General features: G+C 46.3%; 1 protein-coding gene across 1 annotated transcript; it reads left to right on the top strand.

The window, feature by feature from the left end:
• Positions 1-2100: 2100 nt before the first annotated feature.
• DYNLRB1 (dynein light chain roadblock-type 1) lies at positions 2101-22513 on the top strand. Its single transcript, XM_059039115.2, has 4 exons — positions 2101-2711; positions 12288-12363; positions 18334-18501; positions 22153-22513. Exons 1-4 carry the CDS (start codon positions 2589-2591, stop codon positions 22194-22196), a joined length of 411 nt encoding a protein of 136 aa, XP_058895098.1. The 5' UTR covers positions 2101-2588; the 3' UTR covers positions 22197-22513.
• The last annotated feature ends 1546 nt before the right edge of the window (positions 22514-24059 follow it).

Genomic DNA, 24059 nt, shown 5'->3' with positions numbered 1-24059 from the left:
TAACTTCAAGTGTCCACAGCTATTAAATGGCAAGAGTGCAAATTAGAATCCAGGACTGTCTGATTCCAAAGACTCTGTGCTTAAACGTCTTGCTGTACTGCTACTCAAAACAACCTTGGGAGTCTTCCATAACCAGTTCAGCTGTTCCATCTAATTGGTCTCCAAATCCTATCAAATCCATTTCCCAAACTTCTTTTGAATCACTTATTTCGGAGCTGCCCCCATTGCCACAGCCCACATCCATCATCCCTACCGTGTTGACTGTAGCAACTTCTTGTCATCACCTCCATTCTCTCCAGTCCATCTGTGCCACCTCAGAATGATTTGTGGAAGAGTTGTCTCATGGTGCTCCCGTCTTAAAATACTACAGTGGTTCCTCCATTGCCACAGAATAAACTCCAAAACTCATAAGCCTGTCACTCAAGGCCCTGACTACTTCCAACTCCTCAATTCTTACTCTGGCTCCAGTCACATGAACTTTTTGCTTCTGTGATTGTGATCTTGTTCAGTTCATTCACCCCCTCAGTCTGTTTCTCCATATGTAGTAAGATGGTGGTGATGATCCTCCTGTGCTTATCTCCCAGGATATTTTGAGGTCCAGTCACTGCAGCCCTTCTTCCCCTTGCTAAATGCTTTTACAATGTTTCCAGATTCAATCATCATTTCTTTGTATCCAATCCTTTTTTTTAACTTTACTTTCAAATAATTTTAGACTTACAGAGCTGTTGCAAAAAAACAGTATAGTACAGAGAACTCCTGCACACACTTCACCGAGCTTTCCCCAATGTTAACATCCCATATAACTTGGTACAATTATAAAAACTTGACATCGGTAAAATGACACTAAACTACAACCTTTATACAGTTATCACCAGTTTTCCCACCAGTGTCGTCTTTCTCAGTCTCTTCCAATCTGTGACAGTTCCTCATTCAGACCTTGACATTTTTTGAAGAGTATTGATCTGGCACCTTGTAGAATATCCTAAGTTTGGTTAATGTTTTCTTACGGTTAAGGCCATGGATTTTTTTGTGAAAAACACCATAGAGGTGGTGTGCCCTTGGTGCATGATATCAGAGGGCAATATCAATATATCCCATTACCAGTTATGTTAACCTTGATCCTCTGGTTAAGATGGTGCCTGCCAGGTTTCCTCACTGTAAAGTCACTATTCAATCCTCTTAATATGCAGATGCCCCTAGAAGGAAAACCAAATCCTCCCCCAATTGAAAGAGGAATGAATTTTTGGAGATAGATCACCTGCGTTGAATTCAGCAAGCTCCAGTGCCTCAAAGAAACACTGTAAGCTGAGGCTAACTAATTAGCAAATTATTTCCTGGTAGAGAACCCATAAATTTTTGTGGAAAACGGAACAACATAGTGTTGCAATAAAAATAGAATTGAGGTGTTTTTTTCCCCTCTCCTGAGAACGGGGAAAGTAAAGGGAACAGTGAACAGGCTGGAGAAGAAAACATAACCTGGCCTGAAAGTGTTAATCACTCCTTGCTTTATTTTAACTATTACTAATCGGTAGCGTCTGTAACTAGATTTGTACTTCACAAAGCTAACCTCACTCCCTGACACTATGTAAATTATATCCTGCACCTATCACGCTAACGCTGTATGAGTTACATCCTGGGGCTATCAACCCCAAACTTTACGTAAATTACGTCGTGGTCCTGGTGTTTATATTCCCTGCGCTCCCTGGTAACAAATCACCCCCTGTAGCTTTTGCATTTCAGAAAGAAGGTCGTAGGCAGATAAACCAGAGACAAAGGGACCCAATTACCGGACTACCTAACGCCAGCTATGACTTTTGAAATAACGCAAGGAGAAAAAGAATGCGAGACCTTCACTACTTTGATCCTTATATACCGGGGACTGCGAGCCCCACATATAAAATCTCCGTTTGGGGGTGGGGGGACACACACAGTTCTTGAGGCGCTAGCCTGCTGTGTCTTCCCTTCTGCCTGGCAGAGGAATAAAGCCATCTCTCTTATCCTCCAAAATCTGTCTCGTATTTCTGTTCAGCATCGGTGCACAGAGAGCCAAGATTTGTTGGCAACAATAGGGCTCCAGGAAGAAGGTGAGGAAATGAGGGAGCACAGAATTGTGAGGTGGTTTCTCCAAGGGAACACCGGGTGGCCGCTGAGCTCGGGGTTCAAAGGCTGCAGACTCCCAGGCTAGATCTGACCTTTTCTCTCAGAGCCTGCATGGAATATTCCCAAGGGAGTCGCTCTAGAGACCCCAGGGACGCTTGACTCCAGCCCGAACTCCGGATTTTCCCGCGTTTTCGGAGCTTTTTGGCTTCGCGCCTCATTTTGCCTGAAAGGAGGTCTCAGCAACCCCCGTCCTCGCCTTCAGAATCGCTCACCACCCTCCATCCAGAACCTGCAGATCCAGCTCAGACCTCGGTTGAGAGTTGAAAGCCTCTTCGAACAACGCGAACCAGCGTCTTTTCGGCACAGTGGGAATAGGAATTTTCCATAGCTTAAGTGCTCCTTTGCTGTTCACTTTCGGACGGCACAGGGCATGTTCCCTCGAGCCCTGGGGCAGCTAAGATCCGCCTACCCTCCCGCCCAGCCGTCCCATGCTGGCTCCTGATAGGCTACCAAGGCTGTCCGCCTTGACAGGGGGCTGTGCGCAGGCGCAGAGAGGCAGCGCGACTGGGCTGAGGTCTGGCTACGCGGAGGTACCGGATCGGTCCGAGATGGTGAGTGTCTGCCGGGAGCTTGTGGCAGGCGGCCGGGAGGTGGCCGAGCACGACTTCCCAACACCCTGAGCCTGGCCTTCCATTCTCCGGGGGCCGCTCCGAGCACTGGACTGGGCATCCGCGGGGCTGGGCGGGGCCGGGGCCGAGTTGTCTGGAGGTCGGAACCGGGGCGGCGCGGGCCTCCAGACTAGACCGAGGGGACACCGGATCCCGCTGTCCCTAGACCGGAAGCAGTTGCTTGGGCCTCGGCGAAGGATTGACGGAGATGGGGAGGCAGGCCCACAGGCCTCTGCCTCCTAGCATCCTGGGCCTTGTTGCTAGATAACAATAATGATTACACCTCCCGGAAGCTTAATTCGTGTCAGGCACTGCTAAGCGCTTTACCTACCCCGCCCTTCCTCCTCACCATAGCTCTGTGAAGTAGGTACGACCATTATCCCCCTTTTACATACTTGGAGTCTAAAGCCTGGTGAAGCTAAGTGCCTTGCCCCAGGAAATGGCGGAGGTGTATTTGAACCCCATAAGCTCGACTGCTGCTTTTCTGCCCCTGTGGTTCTTTCGAGACGCTGGGATATGGTGCATGAGTCAGAAACAAGCGGGATCCACCCTTGGGTTTCTGCCTTGCTGGCTAGAACTGTGGGCTCTTTACGCCTTTACAGGTTTGTTTTCTTGTGTTTTTAATCCTCCCAACTTGTAAAAAACTTGAAAAGACCTTTTAAATGTTAAATCATGTGAATGGTTTTCGGAAATCTTATTTAAGAATTTAAAGTCTAGGGCTTCCCTGGTGGCGCAGTGGTTGGGAGTCCGCCTGCCGATGCAGGGGACGCGGGTTCGTGTCCCGGTCCGGGAGGATCCCACGTGCCGCGGAGCGGCTGGGCCCGTGAGCCGTGGCCGCTGAGCCTGCGCGTCCGGAGCCTGTGCTCCGCAACGGGAGAGGCCACAACAGTGAGAGGCCCGCGAACCGCAAAAAAAAAAAAAAAAAAAAAAAAAAAGTAATAATAATCTGAAAGGATCTAAGTGAAAAATAAATCTCCCACCCAACCCTGACACCCAGCCTCAGTCTCCTTCAGAAACATTGTTAGTTTCTTTTATTAATATATCTATACAAGCACGTATATATGCCCCCTCTTTTTCTTACACAAATGGTAGCTTCTTGCAACCTGTACCATGCTGTTGTGTTTATATTCATAAAAGCAAAACATATTTAGATGCACAGTTTAACAAATTCAAGCAGTACCAAAGTATGTCATGTAGAAAGTGTAGGTAGTCCCTATCTCACTTCCCTCTGGTAATGACTGTTGACAGTGAGTGTGTTTCCTTCCAGGTTTATTTAGTGCATAAGCACATTTATATATAACCTGTTTATTACATGAAACTGGAACATATGTATTTATACATATTAAGTTTAAGCTAATATGTATAGATAATCTCATTCTGCAGCCTACTCTGTTCACTAAAAGATATCAAATATTTTTCCATGTCGATAAATACAAATCTACTTCATTCTTTTAAAGGACTGTATTCATATTCTATTGCAGTATATACGTTTAGATGGTTTACAGTTTTTCAATCCAGACAATGCTGCAGTAATATTTTTGTCTTTTTTTTTTTTTTCGCACTCACGTTAGTGTTATATAGTGGTGGTACTTCTGGCATGCATTTTTCAACATTTGGTAGAAACTGACAAATTGCCCCTTAGGATGGTGAGGTGATATAAAAATCATCCATAATTAGCATCCAGTTTTACTTCATCACACAAGTATTTTTATCTTTGTACATTCTCCTTCCTCTTTGTTCACATATGCTTATTTTTCAAGATGTACCTGCTAGTTTTTTGTTTGTTTGTTTTAATGTCCAAAGACATATAACTTTGTTGCTGCATCATCTTTGTAATGAATCATTTTTAGTAACTACATAATAGTCAATGAAATATTTTTACCATAATTTGCCAAATCATTCCCCTGGTATACATTTGGGTTGCTTCTAGTTCATTAACAGAGATAACGCTGTGATGAATGTCTCTGAATGCGTAGAGTTTGTTTTCTTTGTCTTTTTAAAAAAATTTATTAGTTTATTTCCTTAGGAGAAATTCTCAGGAAAAGAATTTCTGAGGCAAGGGGACCAGCACTTATGGTTCTTGTAATAGTATTGTCCTGTAGCTTTCCCAAAAGGTCGTATTGCCTTTGTACCAGTTTTGCCATAATACTGCCAGCGTTCAAAAACAATCATTCTGTGTGATATTTTGGAATTACTCCTTTGTTCTATTTGATGCAAATGTTTTTCCCTCCTTTTAATTAATTTTTGTTTTATAGCAATTAAAAATTTCATGCTGGGGCTTCCCTGGTGGCGCAGTGGTTGAGAGTCCGCCTGCCAGTGCAGGGGACGCGGGTTCGTGCCCCGGTCCGGGAAGATCCCACATGCAGTGGAGTGGCTGGGCCCGTGAGCCATGGCCGCTGAGCCTGCGCGTCCGGAGCCTGTGCTCTGCAATGGGAGAGGCCACAGCAGTGAGAGGCCCGCATACCACAAAAAAAAAAAAAAAAAAAAAAAAAAAAAATTTCATGCTTATTAGTCAAACTGGTCACAGTTCCTTTGTGAATCATTTGCTTCAGATGGTTATCCCTCCTATGCCAAACCAATGAATAATCCTGGAGTTTTACTGCTGCTTGTTTTTTGTTGTTGTTTGTTTGTTGTGTGTGTGTGTGTGTGTGTGTGTGTGTGTGTGTGTTTTGTCTGTCAGCAACATGCAGCTGGGAACTAGAGAACCCTTCTCTGATGCAGACACCCATGTTAATAGTAATAAAGAGTCCGGGTGCTGAGTATACCAGTTGGGCTGTCTGTAGGAGCAGGACAGGAATTTGGTGATGTGAGCTGACCCAGAATATCCACTCAGATATTTCTGATACCAGTTGGCTAGCACTGCAGGATGACAAACTTTAAAGACATAGGTGGCATGACTTGGATGCCTAACTAGGACTCCGTCCCCATCTGCAGATGTCTCTGTTGCTGCTTGTGTCTTTTTGGCATGATTTGTTTTCTTTCTAGGCTTCTCAGGGCTGAACTTGAAGTTTGTTTTAAGCATTTTCTCCTGAAAGCAGGTGTGCAATGCCTCCTCTAGAACTCATGACCCCCACTCACCCAGGCCTAGCCCCACGCTACTGGTTGGGGTCAGATTGGAGAAGCTATTTTCTAGTCTTCCAGGAAAAAATTTTTATTAAATCTGACTACATAAAAATTTTGAACTTCTGATTATTGAAAAAAAATCATAAGGTTACATGTGAAAAGTGGGAGAAGTGTAATTTATATAATGGACAAAAGTCTAATATTTCTAACATAAGTTTTTGAAAATCAATAAGATTTATAGAAAAATCAAGACTCAAAAAAGGAGAGATGGAAGCAAATTCCACTTTAACTTCACTGATAAGTTTTTTGTTTTTTATTTTTCTGACGAACCTCACTGATAATTCTTAAACATTAAAGAAAAGTTGGCTTTCTGTTACTTGGGTTTTGCCTGTCAGATTAGCAAAGAATCGAAAACCTTGGCATTACTGGTTCTCTTTATTCCTTTGAACATGCCAGACTCCTTCCCACTTCACTGCCTTTGCTTTCATCCCATTGTGTGGAGTGCTTTTCTTTCTCATCATTTAGTTCTTGGTTTAAAGATTACATCTTCAGGTGTTCCTGACCACACCTGTCAAGTAGCATCCTCCTGTCCCCGCCCCCCCCCCGCACCCCCCACCCCATCCCTGCACGAGTCTTGGTCATTTGTTTTTGAAGGTCTCTTCCACCAAAATATGAGCTCCCTGAGGACTGGGACCTCATCATTTGTGGTCAGTGGTATATTCAGCTCTTCTCTTTTTTAAAAAATTTATTTATTTAATTTATTTATTTTGGGCTGCATTTGGGGCTTTTCTCTAGTTGCAGTGAGCGGGGGGCTACTCTCTTTTGCAGTGCGAGGGCTTCTCATTGCGGTGGCTTCTCTTGTTGCAGAGCATGGGCTCTAGGTGAGTGGGCTTCAGTAGTTGTGGCACTCGGGCTCAGTAGTGTGGCTCGTGGGCTCTAGAGCGCAGGCTCGGTAGTTGTGGCGCACAGGCTTAGTTGCTGCGCAGCATGTGGGATCTTCCCAGACCAGGGATTGAACCCATGTCCCCTGCATTGGCAAGCGGATTCTTTTTTTTTTTTTTTTTGTTCTCAATACTTTAAATTTATTAATTTGTTTAATCCTCACAATGACTCATTATCCCAATTTTACAGAGAGCAAACTAAGACAGGGGTTGAGTAACCTACCCATTGATTCCAGGCAATCGGGTTCCTTTATGCTTGACTATATGCTCTAACACAGTAAAATTCATTTTCCAGGCATTTCATTGATAAAGGTAGGCAACAGGGACTCCAGATTAAGGAAAGATGTTTAGGATGGGAGGTTAAAGTTAGTAAACCAACTACTATATTTTAAATTAGCATTATGAATTTAAACTGTCAGAACTGACAGTAATCTTACCACATTCTATTTCTTTTTTTTAAATTAAATTAAAAAAAAATTTTTTTAACATCTTTGAGTATAACTGTTTTACAATAGTGTGTTAGTTTCTCCTTTACAACAAAGTGAATCAGTTATACATATACATATGTTCCCATATCTCTTCCCTCTTGCATCACCCTCCCTCCCACCCTCCCTATCCCACCCCTCTAGGTGGTCACAAAGCACAGAGGTGAACTCCCTGTGCTATGCGGCAGCTTCCCACTAGCTATCTAATTTACATTTGGTAGTGTATCTATGTCCATGACACTCTCTCACATCGTCACCGCTTACCCTTCCCCCTCCCCATATCCTCAAGTCCATGCTCTAGTAGGTCTGTGTTTTATTCCCGTCCTACCACTAATCTCTACATGACATGTTTTTTTCTTAGATTCCATATATATGTGTTAGCATACGGTATTTGTTTTTCTCCTTCTGACTTACTTCACTCTGTATGACAGACTCCAGGTCTATCCACCTCTTACAAATAACTCAGTTTCATTTCTTTTTATGGCTGAGTAATATTCCATTGTATATATGTGCCACATCTTCTTTATCCATTCATCTGTTGATGGACACTTAGGTTGCTTCCATGTCCTGGCTATTGTAAATAGAGCTGCAATAAACATTTTGGTACATGACTCTTTTTGAATTATGGTTTTCTCAGGGTATATGCCTAGTAGTGGGATTGCAGGGTCATATGGTAGTTGTATTTGTAGTTTTTTAAGGAACCTCCATACTGTTCTCCATAGTGGCTGTATCAATTTACATTCCCACCAGCAGTGCAAGAGTGTTCCCTTTTCTCCACACCCTCTCCAGCATTTATTGTTTCTAGAGTTTTTGATGATGGCCAATCTGACCAGTGTGAGGTGATATCTCATTGTAGTTTTGATTTGGCAGGCGGATTCTTAACCACTACACCACCAGGGAAGTCCCTCAGCTCTTCTCTTGAGATCTGCTGTGTGTCCTTGGGCAAAAACTCTTCTCCTTTCTGAACCTTGTTTTTTCTCATTGTAAAATGGAGATCATACTAACCATGGAAGGTTCAGATGAGATGTGTCTGAAAACATTCATCCTAATGTAGCAGATCCTGAGTTGGTCATTGTATATGTGTATGTCCTCCCTTTCTTGGTAAGTGTGTTTACTTTTTAAGCAACCAGATCTCAGTAGTTGGTTCTCATTAAACTTAGGATCAACTAAACCTTAGCTCCTTTTCACCCTGGGTACTATACTTAAAAAGGTTGATTTTTGTAAAGCATGGTTGTAGAAATAAATGGTTTTTATTTGTTCCTTAAGTATCTATTGAGCCTATGCTGTACCAGGTACTGGGATTACAAAGGCTAGGTTCCTGCTCCCAGGGTGCCTTGGGTCTGGAGGAGGAGACAGATGCAAAACAGGCAGTTACACTCCATTTTGATAAGTGCTGTGGAGTCAGGGTGCGTGGGTATCTAGAAGAGGGGCAGGTGTCAGAGAAGGCCTCCCATAGGAGGCTCATGAGCTGAGTCCGAAGAGTTGGGAGTTAGTTACATCAAGTGGCTGAGTGAGGGAGAGAAGGTTGCTGCTTTCAGAAGGAGCAGCACATGCCAGGCCCGGGCTCAGGCAGGCTGTGCTTGCCCCCTGCAGTCCATTCTCCACACAGCAGCCAGGGCCATCCTTTTGAAAGAGATCTTGTCACTGCTCACCTCAAAACCTGCTAGTGGCTCCTCACACCCTCCCCATTGAAAACCAAAGTCATTACTCTGGTCTATGAGACCCCCTGAAATCTAGTCTGATCCTGGCTCCCTCCCTCATCTGGCTGCCTGCCACTCACTGCCCTCAGCCACACTGGCTCCTTTGCTTTTTTTCTGGAACACTCACCCTAGAAATCTGCATGGTTAGCTCCCTTGTTTCCTTTCAGATCTCTACTCAACTATCACCTTAGTGAGGACTTCTCTGACCACCTTGTTTAAAATTGCCATCAGCCCCTGCATTCCAGCTCCCCCATCCCTACTGTATTTGACATTTGTATTTTATTTATGTTTTTTTAAAATGTCTGATTCCCTGCCTCCACCCACCAATGTCAGCTTCATGAGAGCAGGGATTTTTGTCGTATTTTGTTCAATACAGCGTTCCTAGGCCTAAAACAACATCTGGCACATAGAAGTTTCCCATATAGTTATTGAATGAATAGCAGTCTTACGAAATTTCATCTTTTTCATTTCAGCCTAACTTTCCAATCTCCAGAGGTATTTTGGACTTATATTCTGGCATCTTTGGTTTTAGTGTGCCCCATCCCCAGTTTGATTGCAGATTGTTTGAGCTGTCCTAAATTGCCATCCTACTTATTCCTATATATTCTTATTCTCATAATGTTGAGAATGTCAGAGCCCTGTAGTTCCCAAGTCAGAGATGTCGGATTGCTTGGATACACGGAGAAATGGGTTAAAAAATGTTTTAAAATAGAAACAATGGGGACTTCACTGGTGGTCCAGTGGTAAAGAATCCACCTACCAATGCAAGGGATGTGGGTTCGATCCCTGGTCAGGGAACTAAGATCTCACATGCCGCTGGGCAACTAAGCCCGCATGCCACAGCTACTGGGTTCGCGCGCCTCCAGGAGAGAGGCTGCATGCTGCAAACTGCAGAGCTCACACACCCACGAGCCACAACTGGAGAGAAGCCCGAGCACCGCCACGAAAGATCCTGTGTGCCGCCCCTGAGACCTGATGCAGCCAAATAAATAGATATATATGTGGAATTATTATATAAAAAATAGAAACAATATAATAGAGTAAAAGAGGCTGTTTAAAAAAAAGAAAGAGGGCTTCCCTGGTGGCGCAGTGGTTGAGAGTCTGCCTGCTGATGCGGGGGACACGGGTTCGTGCCCTGGTCCTGGAGGATCCCACGTGCCGTGGAGCGGCTGGGCCCGTGAGCCATGGCCGCTGGGCCTGCGCGTCCGGAGCCTGTGCTCCGCAACGCGAGAGGCCGCAGCGGTGGGAGGCCCGCGTACCGCAAAAAAAAAAAAAAAAAAAAGGAAAAAAGGAAAGAAAGAAACGAAAACCTAATCTATACTTCTCTGCTCTCAATGTGGCTTTTTTTTTTTTTTCCATCTAGCCCTCTTCTTGTTTTCATGTGTACGCAATCTCGCAGCACTTTCTCTCTGTGGTGGTATAAATATTCTGATCCCCATTGTTAATGTATGTATTATATTCCTGTGAACGGACATTCCAAAATTTCCTTGGCCTTTTCCCTAATTACTGGGCATTTGGGGCTCCTCCTGCTTTTTTGTTATCACAGATGTCACTGCAGCAAACATCTTGCTGTGTTCTTTTAGTTCTTTTGGATTATTTCCTTAGGATGAATTTCCAGGAGGGTTACCAGGTCAGATTGAGTACTGTGTAGTTTTTTTTTTTTTTTTTTTTTTTTTTTTTTTTTTTTTGCGGTATGCGGGCCTCTCACTGTTGTGGCCTCTCCCGTTGCGGAGCACAGGCTCCAGACGTGCAGGCCCAGCGGCCATGGCTCACGGGCTTAGTCGCTCCGCGGCATGTGGGATCTTCCCGGACCAGGGCACGAACCCGTGTTTCCTGCATCGGCAGGCGGATTCTCAACCACTGCGCCACCAGGGAAGCCCTACTGTGTAGTTTTGACCACTATCATACTTTACCGCTCCTCTCCAGAATAGTGTGTAGTAGGAGCTCACTGAAAGTCTGCTGAATGAATTATGATCTCATACATGTATAACCCACTGTATTATACTCTCACATCCACATAGCTAGCCCTGTCCTTTTACCAAGGCTCCAGATTATAGAGGCATCAGGCTCTCTGCCATTTTGTAGGAGGAACTTGTTTACCCTTCCCTCTGGCATTTGAGAGTATTCACATGTCATTGGGGAGTGGGTGGCAGAGACTAGATTGTGAGGCTTGTGCCTCCTAGAAAAACAGTCTTTGTGCTGTCTCCGTCCACTGTGGAGAAGCTCCTCCCCTGGGCCAATTCATTAGCCCATGAGCGTGGGGGGCCACTCTCTTGGTGAACAGAGCCTCTGTTTCCAACATAGTCTGACTCTCGGCCTGTGAGGAGCTTCTGACTAGATTCTGGATGGGTACAGAAGGGACCTCCTGAGAACAAACACTTCGGGCCAGTCTCTGTCCACAGGAAGAGTTAGACCTAGTTCAGTTTAACAGCTATTTATTGAGCCCCTACTCTGCAGACCATTATAGAGACTCCAAGTAAAGCAGTACCTAATGCATCCCCAGAGAGGTACAGTCAAGGCTTCATGGAGGAGGTGATGATCTGGAAGAATTTGCTGGATTTCAGCAGAGAAGAGGCCTTGTTCGGGTAAAGAGATGTGGAGACAGGGAGGTATGGACATGTAGGTGGAGAGTGGATGAAAGGGTAAAAGAGATGGGAATAATAACAGAGAAGGGCTTGCATGGCAAGGTGAGGGCCCAAAGTCTGATTGTCCACTCTGTTTACCAATTCCATGTGCCAGAATGTCCAACCCAGACTAGCATCTGGAGATGCAGGATTAATGAGCCCCTTCCTCAGCATTTGCTATGGCTGTGTGTCACGTGTCACCCTATCTTAGGTGCCAGCCTAATGAGGTCACTGAGTCTATCCTCGTGGGATCACTTTGCTTCCTTTGGAATGTTTTCAGTTGTGCTCTTTGGGCCACAAATGATGATGTGTCTCCTTCCTGTTAGACACCCCTGTTTGGATTTTTTTTAATCATTGGAGTCCTCTGGTTTGTCCCCCAGCTGTACCAAATATGTGAGTCATGGATGTGCCTGTACTCCTGGGAATGGTATTTGAATTCTGCTCCCCAACAGCTGAGGGGCAAAGGGCCCCTGGTGGGCAAAGGGCCAGGAGCACAGGCGCACCCCGTACTGGGAAGATGATGGTTTAGATGCTGGTGGTGGACTAGGGACCATTCCAAATAGGCCTGGGGAGCTTTCAAGAAGTGCGAAGTGCCTGGGTGTTAACTTGTTTGTTGTTGGAATGTGTGAATCATCTGCCAGGGCTGTGAGGGAGTTGATCCAGCCTTCCTGACCCCTCCTAACCTTGGTCTTATTCTCTCTGGCAGGCAGAGGTGGAGGAGACACTGAAGCGACTTCAGAGCCAGAAGGGCGTGCAGGGAATCATCGTGGTGAACACAGAAGGTACACCCTCCTTCCGGCAGGCCCCCAGAAAATAGCCCAACACAGCATAACACTTGCTTTTTACTAAACCTCTCATTACCTGATCTATTTTAGAATTCTAAATTTTAAAAAAGGAAAAATTCATTCTGTCCCACTGCGCTGACACGTCATACTTTTCAGTATGCCATACTTTTTTAGCCCTTGTCCAGGTGCATTTTCTCTTGGTCATAATTATAGTTGTTACTCTTTTGCATATGTTTTACTCATTAGTTTTTGTTTGTTTGGGTTTTGTTTTTTTTTTGCTCCGTGGTTTACATAAGCAAAATTTTTAACTGCCAGTACAATGTTTATTGACCATCCTACATTTATGCTGTTTCTACTTTTTTTTGCTAGATAATACTCTTGTCAACTTCTTTGGGCCTATACTTTTCCCTCCTCTTCTGGGACATTATTTCAACAACTATAAGAGTACAGATGCTAATTTTCTCATACTGCAGTAGACATGGTGAAGAAGGGAACTAACATTATCACACACCTATTCTGTGTCAGGCCACGGGCTGGTGCTTCACAAAACATATTTTTTCTTTTATCCCTTGAAGCGGCTCTGTTGTCTCCATTTTGCAGTGGAGAAGAGTGAGTCTAGAAATTTAATTGATTTCACCTACCATTATAGAGCCAAGATTTCATCCCAAGTCTGTCTGAACGCACTTGTGCTCTTTCTCCCACACTGTGCTGTGAAGGACCAGAGGGTGGCTGCTGGACTATGTCCCAGGCCATGTCCAGGGTCACCCAGCTGGGCTCCCCCAATTCTCAAATCCAGTGCATTCAGTCAGCTCTGCTTTGTTTGAGGCTCCTTGAGAGCCTCTGTGTGTATGCATTGTCATTCTGGGCCTTGTTTTGGAAAGGCAGAATTCTCAACAGTGCCTACTTAAATAGAGCAGAATGAAAGTCACCAAGGGTGACAAATTGAAGGTGGCATGTCCTCAGAATGTTGTTTTCCAAGTCGTCAGACCCTGGACAGCCCAGGGCCAGGCAGAGTGTGCTCCCCAGCTTTGTCAGACTCTAATTAAACCACGAGGTCATTGCGTTCAAAGGAGGCAGGAGATTGGGGAGCCCAGAGGACACTGGGAGGCAGCTCGGGTCCACCACTGATCACCTGGGTGGCCTGAGGCTTTCCCTTCCTCTTCAGAACTTAGCTGCCCCAAATAGAGTGGTTGGTCCTTGCTACAGGGAGCTTCTTGCTCCAAGACCCTAAAGACTGTATGTCACTCAGAAAAAGACTCTCTTCTGGGACTGGACATTCTTGACCCCAGATGGGGAGGGAACAGCCCCAGGGGCTGACTCCCCAGCTGGGACCCCTAGGCTTCCAGTAGTATTCCAAACCACAAGGCTTCATTCTTGCCTTAAAACTGCCCCAAAAGTTGAGCTTTTTCATTGGGAAAATATAGCCCCAACTGCTTACCACCTTTCGGATACTAATGATGAGCACTTATTTTTTGTATACTGATATGGCAGTATGGCACAGTGGCTAAGAATATGGAATGCGGAACCAGACTGCCTGGGTTTGAATCCTGACCCTACTTACTTATCAACTGTATGATCTTAACAAGTCACTTAACCTCTCTGTTCCAGTTTCCTCATCTGTAAAATGTGGACAGTCATACTACTTTCTTCTAAGGGAAGCATTTAGAACGGTGCCTGATGTATAGTAAATGCCATATGAATGTTAAAATTATTGTGTGTGTGTGTGTGTGTGTGTTTGTTTTTTTATTTATTTATTGGCCGTGCCACGTGGCATGTGGGATCTTAGTTCCCCAACCAGGGATCGAACCCGTGTCCCCTGCAGTAGAAGCACAGAGCCTTAACTACGGGACTGCCAGGGAAGTCCCTGTGTTTATTTATTTTTAATTTATGTTCCATTCACGGAGCTCCCACTTCAGTCTCTCATTTACATTTCACACAGTGACCCTGCAAAGCAGGGACATTTGCCCGTTTTTCTGATGAGAAACTGGAAGCTGAGAGCAGTGAGGTAACCTGCCCGAGATCACCCAGCCATAGATGGAGGTGGTCAGAACTCACTGCTCTGTGGGGCCCTTAAGCCCTCTGAAGACTTCCTTTAGAGGTGATCAGTTAAGGATGATTGTATTAGGGACCTCTATTACCCCTCTCAGGCTTTCCTACTCCCATGATTCAGCTCAGCTGCCTCTTCCTGCAGGATGCGTTCCCTGACCGTCCCAGCCCAGAGGGATTGCTTCCCGCCCCTAAAATCATGAGATGCTCTTGTCCCAATCACTTACCAACCACCTGCCACTGCCTGTTGACATCTCAGCCTTGGCCAAATTTAAATGGTGTTTCATAATAAAAGTGTGAGTTGAAGCAGACTTAACCAGGAATGTAAGGAACAGGGCTTCTCTGGTGGTGCGGTGGTTAAGAATCCGCCTGCCAATGCAGGGGACACGGGTTTGAGCCCTGGTCCAGGAAGATCCCACATGCCGCGGAGCCACTAAGCCCATGCACCACAACTACTGAGCCTGCGCTCTAGAGCCCACGTGCCACAACTACTGAGCCCACGTGCCGCAACTACTGAAGCCCACGCGCCTAGAGCCTGTGCTCTGCAACAAGAGAAGCCACCGCAATGAGAAGCCCACGCACTGCAACGAAGAGTAGCCCCCACTCACCACAGCTAGAAAAGGCCTGTGAAGCAGTGCAGCAGTGAAGACCCAATGGAGCCAAAAGTAAAATAAATAAATAAATAAATTTATTTTTAAAAAGAAGAATGTACGGAACATTCTATTTGTATCTCTCCAGACCCCCTGCCATCTTCGGCTGCTACCCACACAGGTCAAAATAAAAGAGTCAAATATGTAAACTCTCTGAGGGCAGGGATTTATCTCTTGTGTTCACTACTGTGTCCCCAGCACCTGCAATAATGCTGGCACAAAGTCGGTGCTTAATAAACATCTGTTAAATTTTGTTAATGTTTTTTAATTGTTGATTGATAGAGGTGGGTTTGGTGAGAGGACCTGGCTATACAATCTGACAGATCTGAGCCCCAGATTAGAAATCATGCCTTCGAGGTGACCAGCCACTTCTGTGGGCTGCACAGTGCCCGTTTGTGAGGGCAAAGGCCTAGAATAGGCAGCCTAGTCATTAGGCTGTCTGTGAGGTGTTCCCCAGCTCTGGCATCCTATGAATCTGGAATTATCTCTTGTCCTTGTTTGAAATTATCCCCAGTTTTGGTCCCTGCCCTCCATCCCACCCTGCCAGCTCCATGTTTTCTTTTGTTTTTAAAGTGAGCCAACAAGAAGTTAGTTTCTTTTCTCCTTTACACAGTTTCTCGTTTGGCAGAAATGTGATCACATTCATGACAGTATTTGGGGGTTTTGGGGTATTTGTTTATTTTAAATATTTAGTTATTTATTCAGCTGCACTGGGTCTTTGTTGCGCCATGCTTGATCTCCGTTGCCACGTGCGGGATCTTTAGTTGCGGCGTGCAAACTCGTAGTTGCAACATGTGGGATCTAGTTCCCTGACCAGAGATCAAACCCCAGCCCTCTGCATTGGGAGCACAGAGTCTTAGCCACTGGACCACCAGGGAGGTCCCATGACAGTATTTGAACTACTAGAAGTACACCTGTGTCTACTCATTTATCAACAGCCATAAATGCTTAATGCAGTCTCTCTAAAGACACTGGTGAGCACAGCAGACCTGGTTCTGGCCCCCAGGGAGCTTAAAGTCTGCTGGGGGGGCAAACATAATGATCACTTCCATAAAGGTGTGATACCAAACTCGTGTTAACTGCTCTGAAGGACAGTTGCATGGTGTTGGGACTGTAGAATGGGGGCACTGACCACATCTGGGGGTGGATGGAGACATGAGGGACAGTGGGAGTCAGGAGAGAGTAGGGGAGGGAAGAAAGTTCGAGGCAGAGGGACCTGAGAGAAGGTGGCCTGTGGTATGTAAAGAAAAAAGGTCAAGAAGTTTGATACCCAAACTTTGCCAGGCCTCCAGACTGGCCCCTCACGGTTCCTGGGGCGTGGGATTTACTGTGTGGGTGATGTTGATAATAAATCAACACTTATTACATGCATACTGTTGCTAAATATTCTCGAATTAATCCATATTTAATCCTTGCAGCAGCACTTTGAAGCACAGATGAGGAAATGGAGGCTCAGAGAGGTTAAATCACTTGTGTAAGGCCACATAGCCATGAAGGGGCAGAGCCGGAGTATAAGCCCAGGTCATCAGATTTCAGAGTTCCTGCTCAGTCATCTCCTCAGCTGCTTCTACTGCCAACCTCAGGAGGGTTCCACTATTGAATGAGGCCTTGTGGGGCCCTGGTGGGTACACTGTTGCCATCCAGGAGCCAACAGCAGCCCCGGTGACCTGGTCATCTTGTCCCGTAAAGACAAGTGATCACTACAACCTGTTCTCGTAACTCCACTTGGCTGAAACCAGCTTCTCTGACTCAGCTGCTTCTCCTGCTACCATCCCTCTTCTGCCCACTCTTGTGTTCCTCTACCCTAGTAAGACAAGGTTGGATCAGTTTCTTGCCACTCATGGGTAGGCCTGAGGGTGACTGTCTTTGGCTGATCCCTCGGCTGGTCAGTTATGGGTCAGATAGCAGGGTCCTGGACCCCAAATCCAGCCACTTATGTGTGGTGAGCCACTTGGGCCACCTTTGTTACAAGGGCCTGTCAGCTGTGGGCACTCACCTCATCGATGGAGCCTTCTGCTGACATGTTACAGTGATTCATAGGCACCTTATGACCCAATCGTGGCCTGAGGTGGCTCAAGCTGAGCCCTCTTCCTCACCTCCATGACAATAGGCACTGTCCAGTGAGGGAGGTCCATTTAATAGTTCATCGCAAGGAAGCAGTCCTCAAAACAGAACAGGCTTGACGCAGGATGTTCACTGCACAGTAATTAAGTAAAAAATCCAGCCTTAGTACTCAGCAACAGGGGAGTGATTAACCCCGTGGAATGGCCACTTGTGGGCTCGTTGAAAGCAGTAGCAATGCTGTTTACAAGGGTGTTTGCAGACAGAGAAACAGGCTTTAAATTGGGGGCACAGTCATGTGTATAGACAGTGTGTTTATAACTGGGCCCTGGGCTTCCCTGGTGGCACAGTGGTTAAGAATCCGCCTGCCACCACAGGGGACATGGGTTCGAGCCCTGGTCCGGGAAGATCCCACATGCCGTGGACCATCTAAGCCCATGCGCCACTACTGAGCCTGCGTGCTAGAACCCGTGAGCCACAACTACTGAAGCCTGCATGCCTAGAGCCCATGCTCTGCAACAAGAGAAGCCACCGCAATGAGAAGCCCACGCACCGCAATGAAGAGCAGCCCCCGCTCGCTGCAACTATAGAAAGCCCACACGCAGCAACAAAGACCCAATGCAGCCAAAAATAAAAATAAATTAAAAATAAATAAATTTTAAATAATAATAACTGGGCCCTAAGCCTTCCTTGGTGGGAACTGAAGCAAAACACCAGTGACGGTTCTATCTTGACACAGGCTGACTTTTCTTCTATCTACTTTTTAGTATTTACAGATTTGTAGGAGGTATTCTCCTTGTTTCTGTTCTAAGTGTTACGAATGATAGTCTCTCCTTCTATTGCTGGAAACCAGCCAGTACGATGTGGCCCTGTGAAAGGAGCCTGGCAGTGGAGCCAACAGGCCTGCATTTGAATCCTGACCCCACTGCTTCTCTTTACCTGCTGTGTGACCACAGGCAGGCCACCTCACCGCTCAGAGTTTCTGTTGCCTCATTGGCAAGTAAAGATGGTGACGCCGCCCTTAGAGTAGTTCTGGGGACTGGTGTTGACATACTTCAAGTGGTCAACACTTGCCTGTCAAGCTTTCAGTAAATAGTGGGCTTTGACTGTTAACTGCCAGTCTAGACTCTAGAATTATGGGTGTGGGGCTACGAGCTGGGCAGAAAGGGACCCCAATGTTCTGCTCAGTCTCTGTCTCCTCTCCCCTCAGGCATTCCCATCAAGAGCACCATGGACAGCCCCACCACCACACAGTACGCCAACCTCATGCACAACTTCATCTTGAAGGCCCGGAGCACCGTGCGTGAAATTGACCCCCAGAATGACCTCACCTTCCTTCGAATTCGCTCCAAGAAAAATGAAATTATGGTTGCACCAGGTAAGGGGTCTTCCACATCCCCACTTAGGAGCAGACCCTCACAGTGCATGCTCTGTAGCTATCAGGACGGCTTAGCACATGGGTGTCTCCATAGGTTCCACAGAAAGGCCTGAAGAGCGGTAGGTACAAATTTGATTGCCTCACCACCTGGCCTGTCTCCAGCTGGCATCCCCAACAAATACTCATTCACAGTGACTCTAGGCCAGACCCCGTCCTGGGTTCTAGGCCACAGCGGGGAATTATGTTCTCATGGGGAAGAGAGACATATAAGCATATCACAGTGTAATCCTCACCTTGATGTGGGGGAATTCAAGGAGCACTTGGGAACATAGAGGAGGGTGTGATTAGGGCTGCTTGTGGCTGCTTGTGGAGGTCAGCAAAGGCTTCCCAGAGGAGGGAGCACTTGAGCTGAGTCTTGAGGGCACAGGTGAAGAGTAAGCAAGCAGCGTGGGGCTTGGGGGTGCTGAGGGTGGGAAAGCTATGCTTGAAGAAAAAGAAATTCAGCGTTTCTAAACCAAAGTGTGAGGCAAAAACACCATGCACTGTTTTATCCTTGAAAGGATGTTAATTTGCCCACTTCCAAACGATAGTCCTATTTCTCTGGACCCTATACAGACAGCCCTTCCTCCAGCACTGGAAGAGATTGCTGCTTTTGTTTCACATGAAGTGCTTGGCTTGCACTTGGGGACTGTGTGGTGCAAACAATACCTGTCTTAGGTCTTAGGATCATTCTCAGGGTGATGAGTTGCTTACTGTGGGAGGAGCCCATAAAGACTGGGACCACAGGAGGGGACAGCAGGGCCACCTGCCCTGCCCTGCCTCACTCACACGCAAGGCCTGGAGTGGTAGACAGATCCTCCAGGACTGTTTTTGCAGTTACTTCTCCCCCTCCATCTCCTTTTTGGCTGAGCCCCGTGGTTGAGTGTGCCTGAGCTAAATGTGCACATGGTGATGGAGGCAGCTGCAGTGCAGGTTGCCTAGGGCACCAGGATATGTGTAGGAAGGAGTGTGAGGTGATACATTTTGTCCAGTTTAGAAGGGGCCTCAAATGCCACACTCAGCTGCATGGACTTGACCCTCTAAGCAGAGGTTTTTTAAGGCAGGAGGTGATAGGATTGTGACTGGGGGCCTGGATGAAAGAGGGCAGTGGGGAGGTTGGGACATTGACTGCCCCTGGGCTTTGCAACACAGGTGCCGAGGAGGCTGGGTGCAGAATTCTGAGGTATTTGATGGCGGTCAACCACTCCTTGCAGCAGAGCAATATTGGTTCTGTTCCCAGGCCTGTTCGGGTCCAGTTGAGCTGCTTGGAAGGATGTGAAGGAGAGACCCATAGAGCCAGTCACAGGGGCCCACAGTCTCCTGGGGACACTCCCTTGGAGGGGTGGGGACAGAGCAGGTCAGTCACAAATAAGAACCTAGGATAACTTCAGAGTCATTTATTCCAAAAACATACATACACTGTTTATCAATTTAATCACTGTCTAATGCATCTCCAACCAATGATGAGGTCTCTGATTCTGTCAGCGAAAATAGACTGCAGCAGGCACAGCATCTGTTTTTCCGGCTTTACCTCTTACAAGCATGACCTGTAGCAAGTCACAGAACACCTCTGAACCTCTGTTTCCACATCTGTAAAGTGTCTAGTAGGGGCCGGTACTGCTCTGGTATTCTGAGATGCCTCATCTGGTTGAGTATGTTGGCACAAGTTTGGGCAGAAAGGCTTGGAATCAGATTTGAACTCACATCCCTCCCAAGACTTCATGCTGTGTGATTACAGACAAACCTCCACTCCCCTAGAAATTAGGCTACCAACCCTCTAAATCAGAGCAGACCTTGTGCCCCACCTGGAAGCTCACAATGTGAAGCAAGGACAAATTATGTGGTCTCCAAGTCAACAGACTCTCAGTGGACAGCATCTCTTGGCTTAAAGCTTCCAAGAATGTCTGCTCTGGAACAGCTGAGTTAACACAGCGTAATCAAGCTTTAACACACTGCTTCCCACAAAGCACTGGGAGTGCTATTATTGAATGTAGAGCTTGATTATTCAGAAGAAAAGACACTGGTATTGCTAATAGTATCTGTTTTTATCAGTTTTTTCGGTGGCTTGTTAATTATTTCTATTTTTATTAGTGATTTCTCACTTACGCAGATTGCTTAGCCATGAAACTTAGTCTTATAATATCTGTTCCTTCCCAGATGTCCATTGTCATGGGAAGAAGCAAGCTTTAGGCTTGAATCTGAACAGACACAAAGCAGACATGCCAAGGTCCTGCCATTTTTCACATGTTCAGCAGGGGGGCAGACCAGAGGCATTCAGCATCTAAGTCAAACCCAGCTACCCCACCTGGCATGTTTGCCTTGGCTTGGGCAAGTCATTTAATTCTCTGAGCCTTAGTGTTCTCATTAGTAAAAATGAGAAAACACTGGGCCCTGCCTCAGAGTGATTCAAGGATTCATTGAGGTGCTGTATGAGAAGTGATTGACCCAGAGCCAACACGTGGAAGCCTTGGTGAATGTTTGCAGTTTGATTATTAAGTGGGCAAAACTGAAACACCCCGCTTCTCCCACTTCCTCTTTTATAAAGTGAGAGGCAGTCAGGCTCCAGAGGACTTGGACTTGCTATGATTTCATGATGGACATTCCTTCTGACTGGCTGGATCCCCAGAGGTGAAATTCAGGTAGCTTTGGACCCCTTTGACCTGGTGCCTTTGAAATTTTCTACTCCAGAAGGCTCTGGAAGGCTAGCAACTGAACTTATGACAGAACTGACATTAACCCAAGACTAGCGGGTTGAGGTTAGAATTCTATCTTTGATACTAATTAGCTGGGTAACCTTAAACTAGTGGTTCTTCCTGCAATATCAGCATCACCTGGGAACTTGTTAAAAATGCAAATTCTCGGGCTCCACCCCAGAACCACTGAGTCCGAAGCCCTGGGGGGTGGGACCAGCAGTGCTGTTTTAAACAGCCTTCCAAGTGATTCCGACACCCTGTAGTTTGAGAACCTTTGCTGTAGGAAACCTTGAACCTGAGTTTCCCTACCCCCAAAAAACATGATACTCCTACCTCCCTGTTGGTACTGGGAAGATTAGAAATGAGGATGTGGGGACTTCCCTGGTGGTCCACCGGTTAAGAATCCGCCTTCCAATTCAGGGGACGCGGGTTTGAACCCTGGTCAGGGAACTAAGATCCCACATGCCGCAGGGCAGCTAAGCCCACGCACCACAACTACTGAGCCCACATGCCTCAACAAGAGAAAAACCCGTATGCCACAACTAGAGAGAAGCCCACACGCCGCAAGGAAAGATCCTTCATGCCTCAACAAAGATCCCTCGTGCCGCAACTAAGACCTGACGCAGCCAAATAAAAAAAAAAAGAAAGAAATGAGGATGTGCTGTCGAGCACCACCGCCGGGTAGGGTGAGGGCCCTGCTTTGCAGCAGCCACATTTGCAGGAGCCCTCACAGGAAATCTGCAAGTTTATCTTCTGTTTCCCCAGCAATTGGAAGCAGCCTGAGTATTGATGCTTTTTATCCCTCTCTGCCCCACCACCATTTTACAGTTGGTGTTTTAATGATTTTATTGGCTTTGTCGTGTGTTTTTCTCCCATTTTACATTTAGTGATTTGTTTTTTCATTTTTCCTCTTTTGCAGATAAAGACTATTTCCTGATTGTGATTCAGAATCCAACTGAATAAGCCGCTCTCTTGGCTCCCTGCGTCATTCCTTAATTTAATGCCCCTCAAGAAAAATAGCGTTAATCATGTCAACCGACTGGCATATGGAAGCCACCTTAGAGCCTCTCAGACCACTCCGCTGCAGCTCCACCTACCCCACCGAAGTCATCTCTCTGCTGGCCAGACGCACCTGATTTTCCAGGAGGAAAATCCCATCCAGGTTTATGGAGCAAGAGATTGTGAGAAGCCCACACACCCTGTTTCCTTCTGACTTTGAGTTCACTTTGTTGCCCTTGGAAAAGGCTGTTTTTCTTTAACTAAAAATAACCAAAACGCTTTCCCTGCTGTGTGTCTTTAAACACCAGGCTGAAAAGGCCTCCCTTCCTGTGTAATCACGTGGTCTGAAGGCTAAGCCCGGTGCCCCCATGGTGGATTGTGCTCCATACTGCACCTGTGGCCACACTTTCTGAGCTGGACCTGTTTTATGACTGGTGTCCTGGTTTCTGGGCCTCTTGTCCCTAGCCACCCCTTTTATCATTTCTCACCCCCACCAATGTTCTGAAAGCTCTTTTTCGACTACACTTCACTGGGGAAAGGAAAGGAAAGGAGTGAAATTTGTTGAGTACCAGGTGTGGCTTACATCGTCGTCATAGTTCCCTACAGACAGGGTGGTAAAGCCATCTTAAAGATGAGGAAGTTGGGTTCTCAAGAATGACTTGCCTGAGGTTTCACAGCCGGGAGCACAGGTGTCTGACTCCAAAAGCTCTGCTCTTTCCACACTACCTTCTCCAGAAATCCCAGATGGTCTGGTTCACCCGTGCGAGCTCATCCTGGATAAGCATCCGCCTTCCCTTAGACTTGAGTCCTGGGTTGCGGTGGGGATGAGGGGCTGCGCCGGCCACTCAGTGAGGCTGTGGGCCACTCGTCATCCAGCAGCACTCGGATTTTTTTTCCCCAGAAACTACATGTATTTATTTTTTATTAGGTTCTCTTTTTGTCTTTTGTTTCTTGTTACAGAGGGAAAGGATTTAAAACTATAGTGCAAACCCCGAAATTCCCCTTCATTGTCCTCCCTTCCCTGGCAGTAACCTCCGACTACAGTGTGAGTTCTTCCATACAACAAAAATGCTTTTCTAAATTTTCCAGTGAAGTTTCTTAACAGTATCAGGGGAGTAAAACACGTACCCTTGGGAGCCTAGAAGTATAGTTTATAAGGGCTTGGCAAAATTTCTTCAAAATCTATTTTAGTGAAAGATCATAGGAATTTTCCACGCCATAATCGATATGTTTGTGATAATATAGAAAAATAATCCTTTTAAATACTTTCCCCCAAATCTTCAAGTAAAACAGATTCTCTGAGCTGTCACTGCCTGCTGTCCCTGTCCCTGTGGACCAGGAAGCACACCCTGGGAGGCGGTGACTGCAGGACTGCAGCAAAATGACACTGGATCAGTAATTACCTCAGAGATGCCGGGTTTAAAGGAAAGTGAGGCATGGCCACCACTATCTCCTCTTTGTTCTCAGAGGCTGTTGAGGCTTCGATCCAAGTCTAAGGTTCCCCTGTCCTTCTGTCTTGAGTTTCTCCAAGAAGAATAATGAGAGAAGATGGTCTGAATAACATAAATTACCCCAGGGGAGAGGTCAGGTTTCTATAGAGGGGAGAGGGAGGTCTGGCAACAGAGCAAGAGTTTAGAAAGAGTTTGGGGACCTGGCCCTCCTCTCTTTGCTTAGTTCCTCACCCACCCCCTCTTGTTTGCCTTAAAGTTCTCCATCATAAAACTTCCCTCAAGGTCCTGAGGAGAGTTTGGCTCTGTCTGGCTTTGGGGAAAACCGGATGACCCATGAACATAAAGATGTTCCACCTCCTAGTCCCCTGGGCAATGG

The sequence above is a fragment of the Kogia breviceps genome, chromosome 14 (genome assembly GCF_026419965.1).
Source record: "Kogia breviceps isolate mKogBre1 chromosome 14, mKogBre1 haplotype 1, whole genome shotgun sequence".
NCBI classification, from domain to species: domain Eukaryota; kingdom Metazoa; phylum Chordata; class Mammalia; order Artiodactyla; family Physeteridae; genus Kogia; species Kogia breviceps.
Note: the sequence above shows the minus strand (reverse complement) of the source record. Positions and strands in the feature narration are given on the sequence as shown.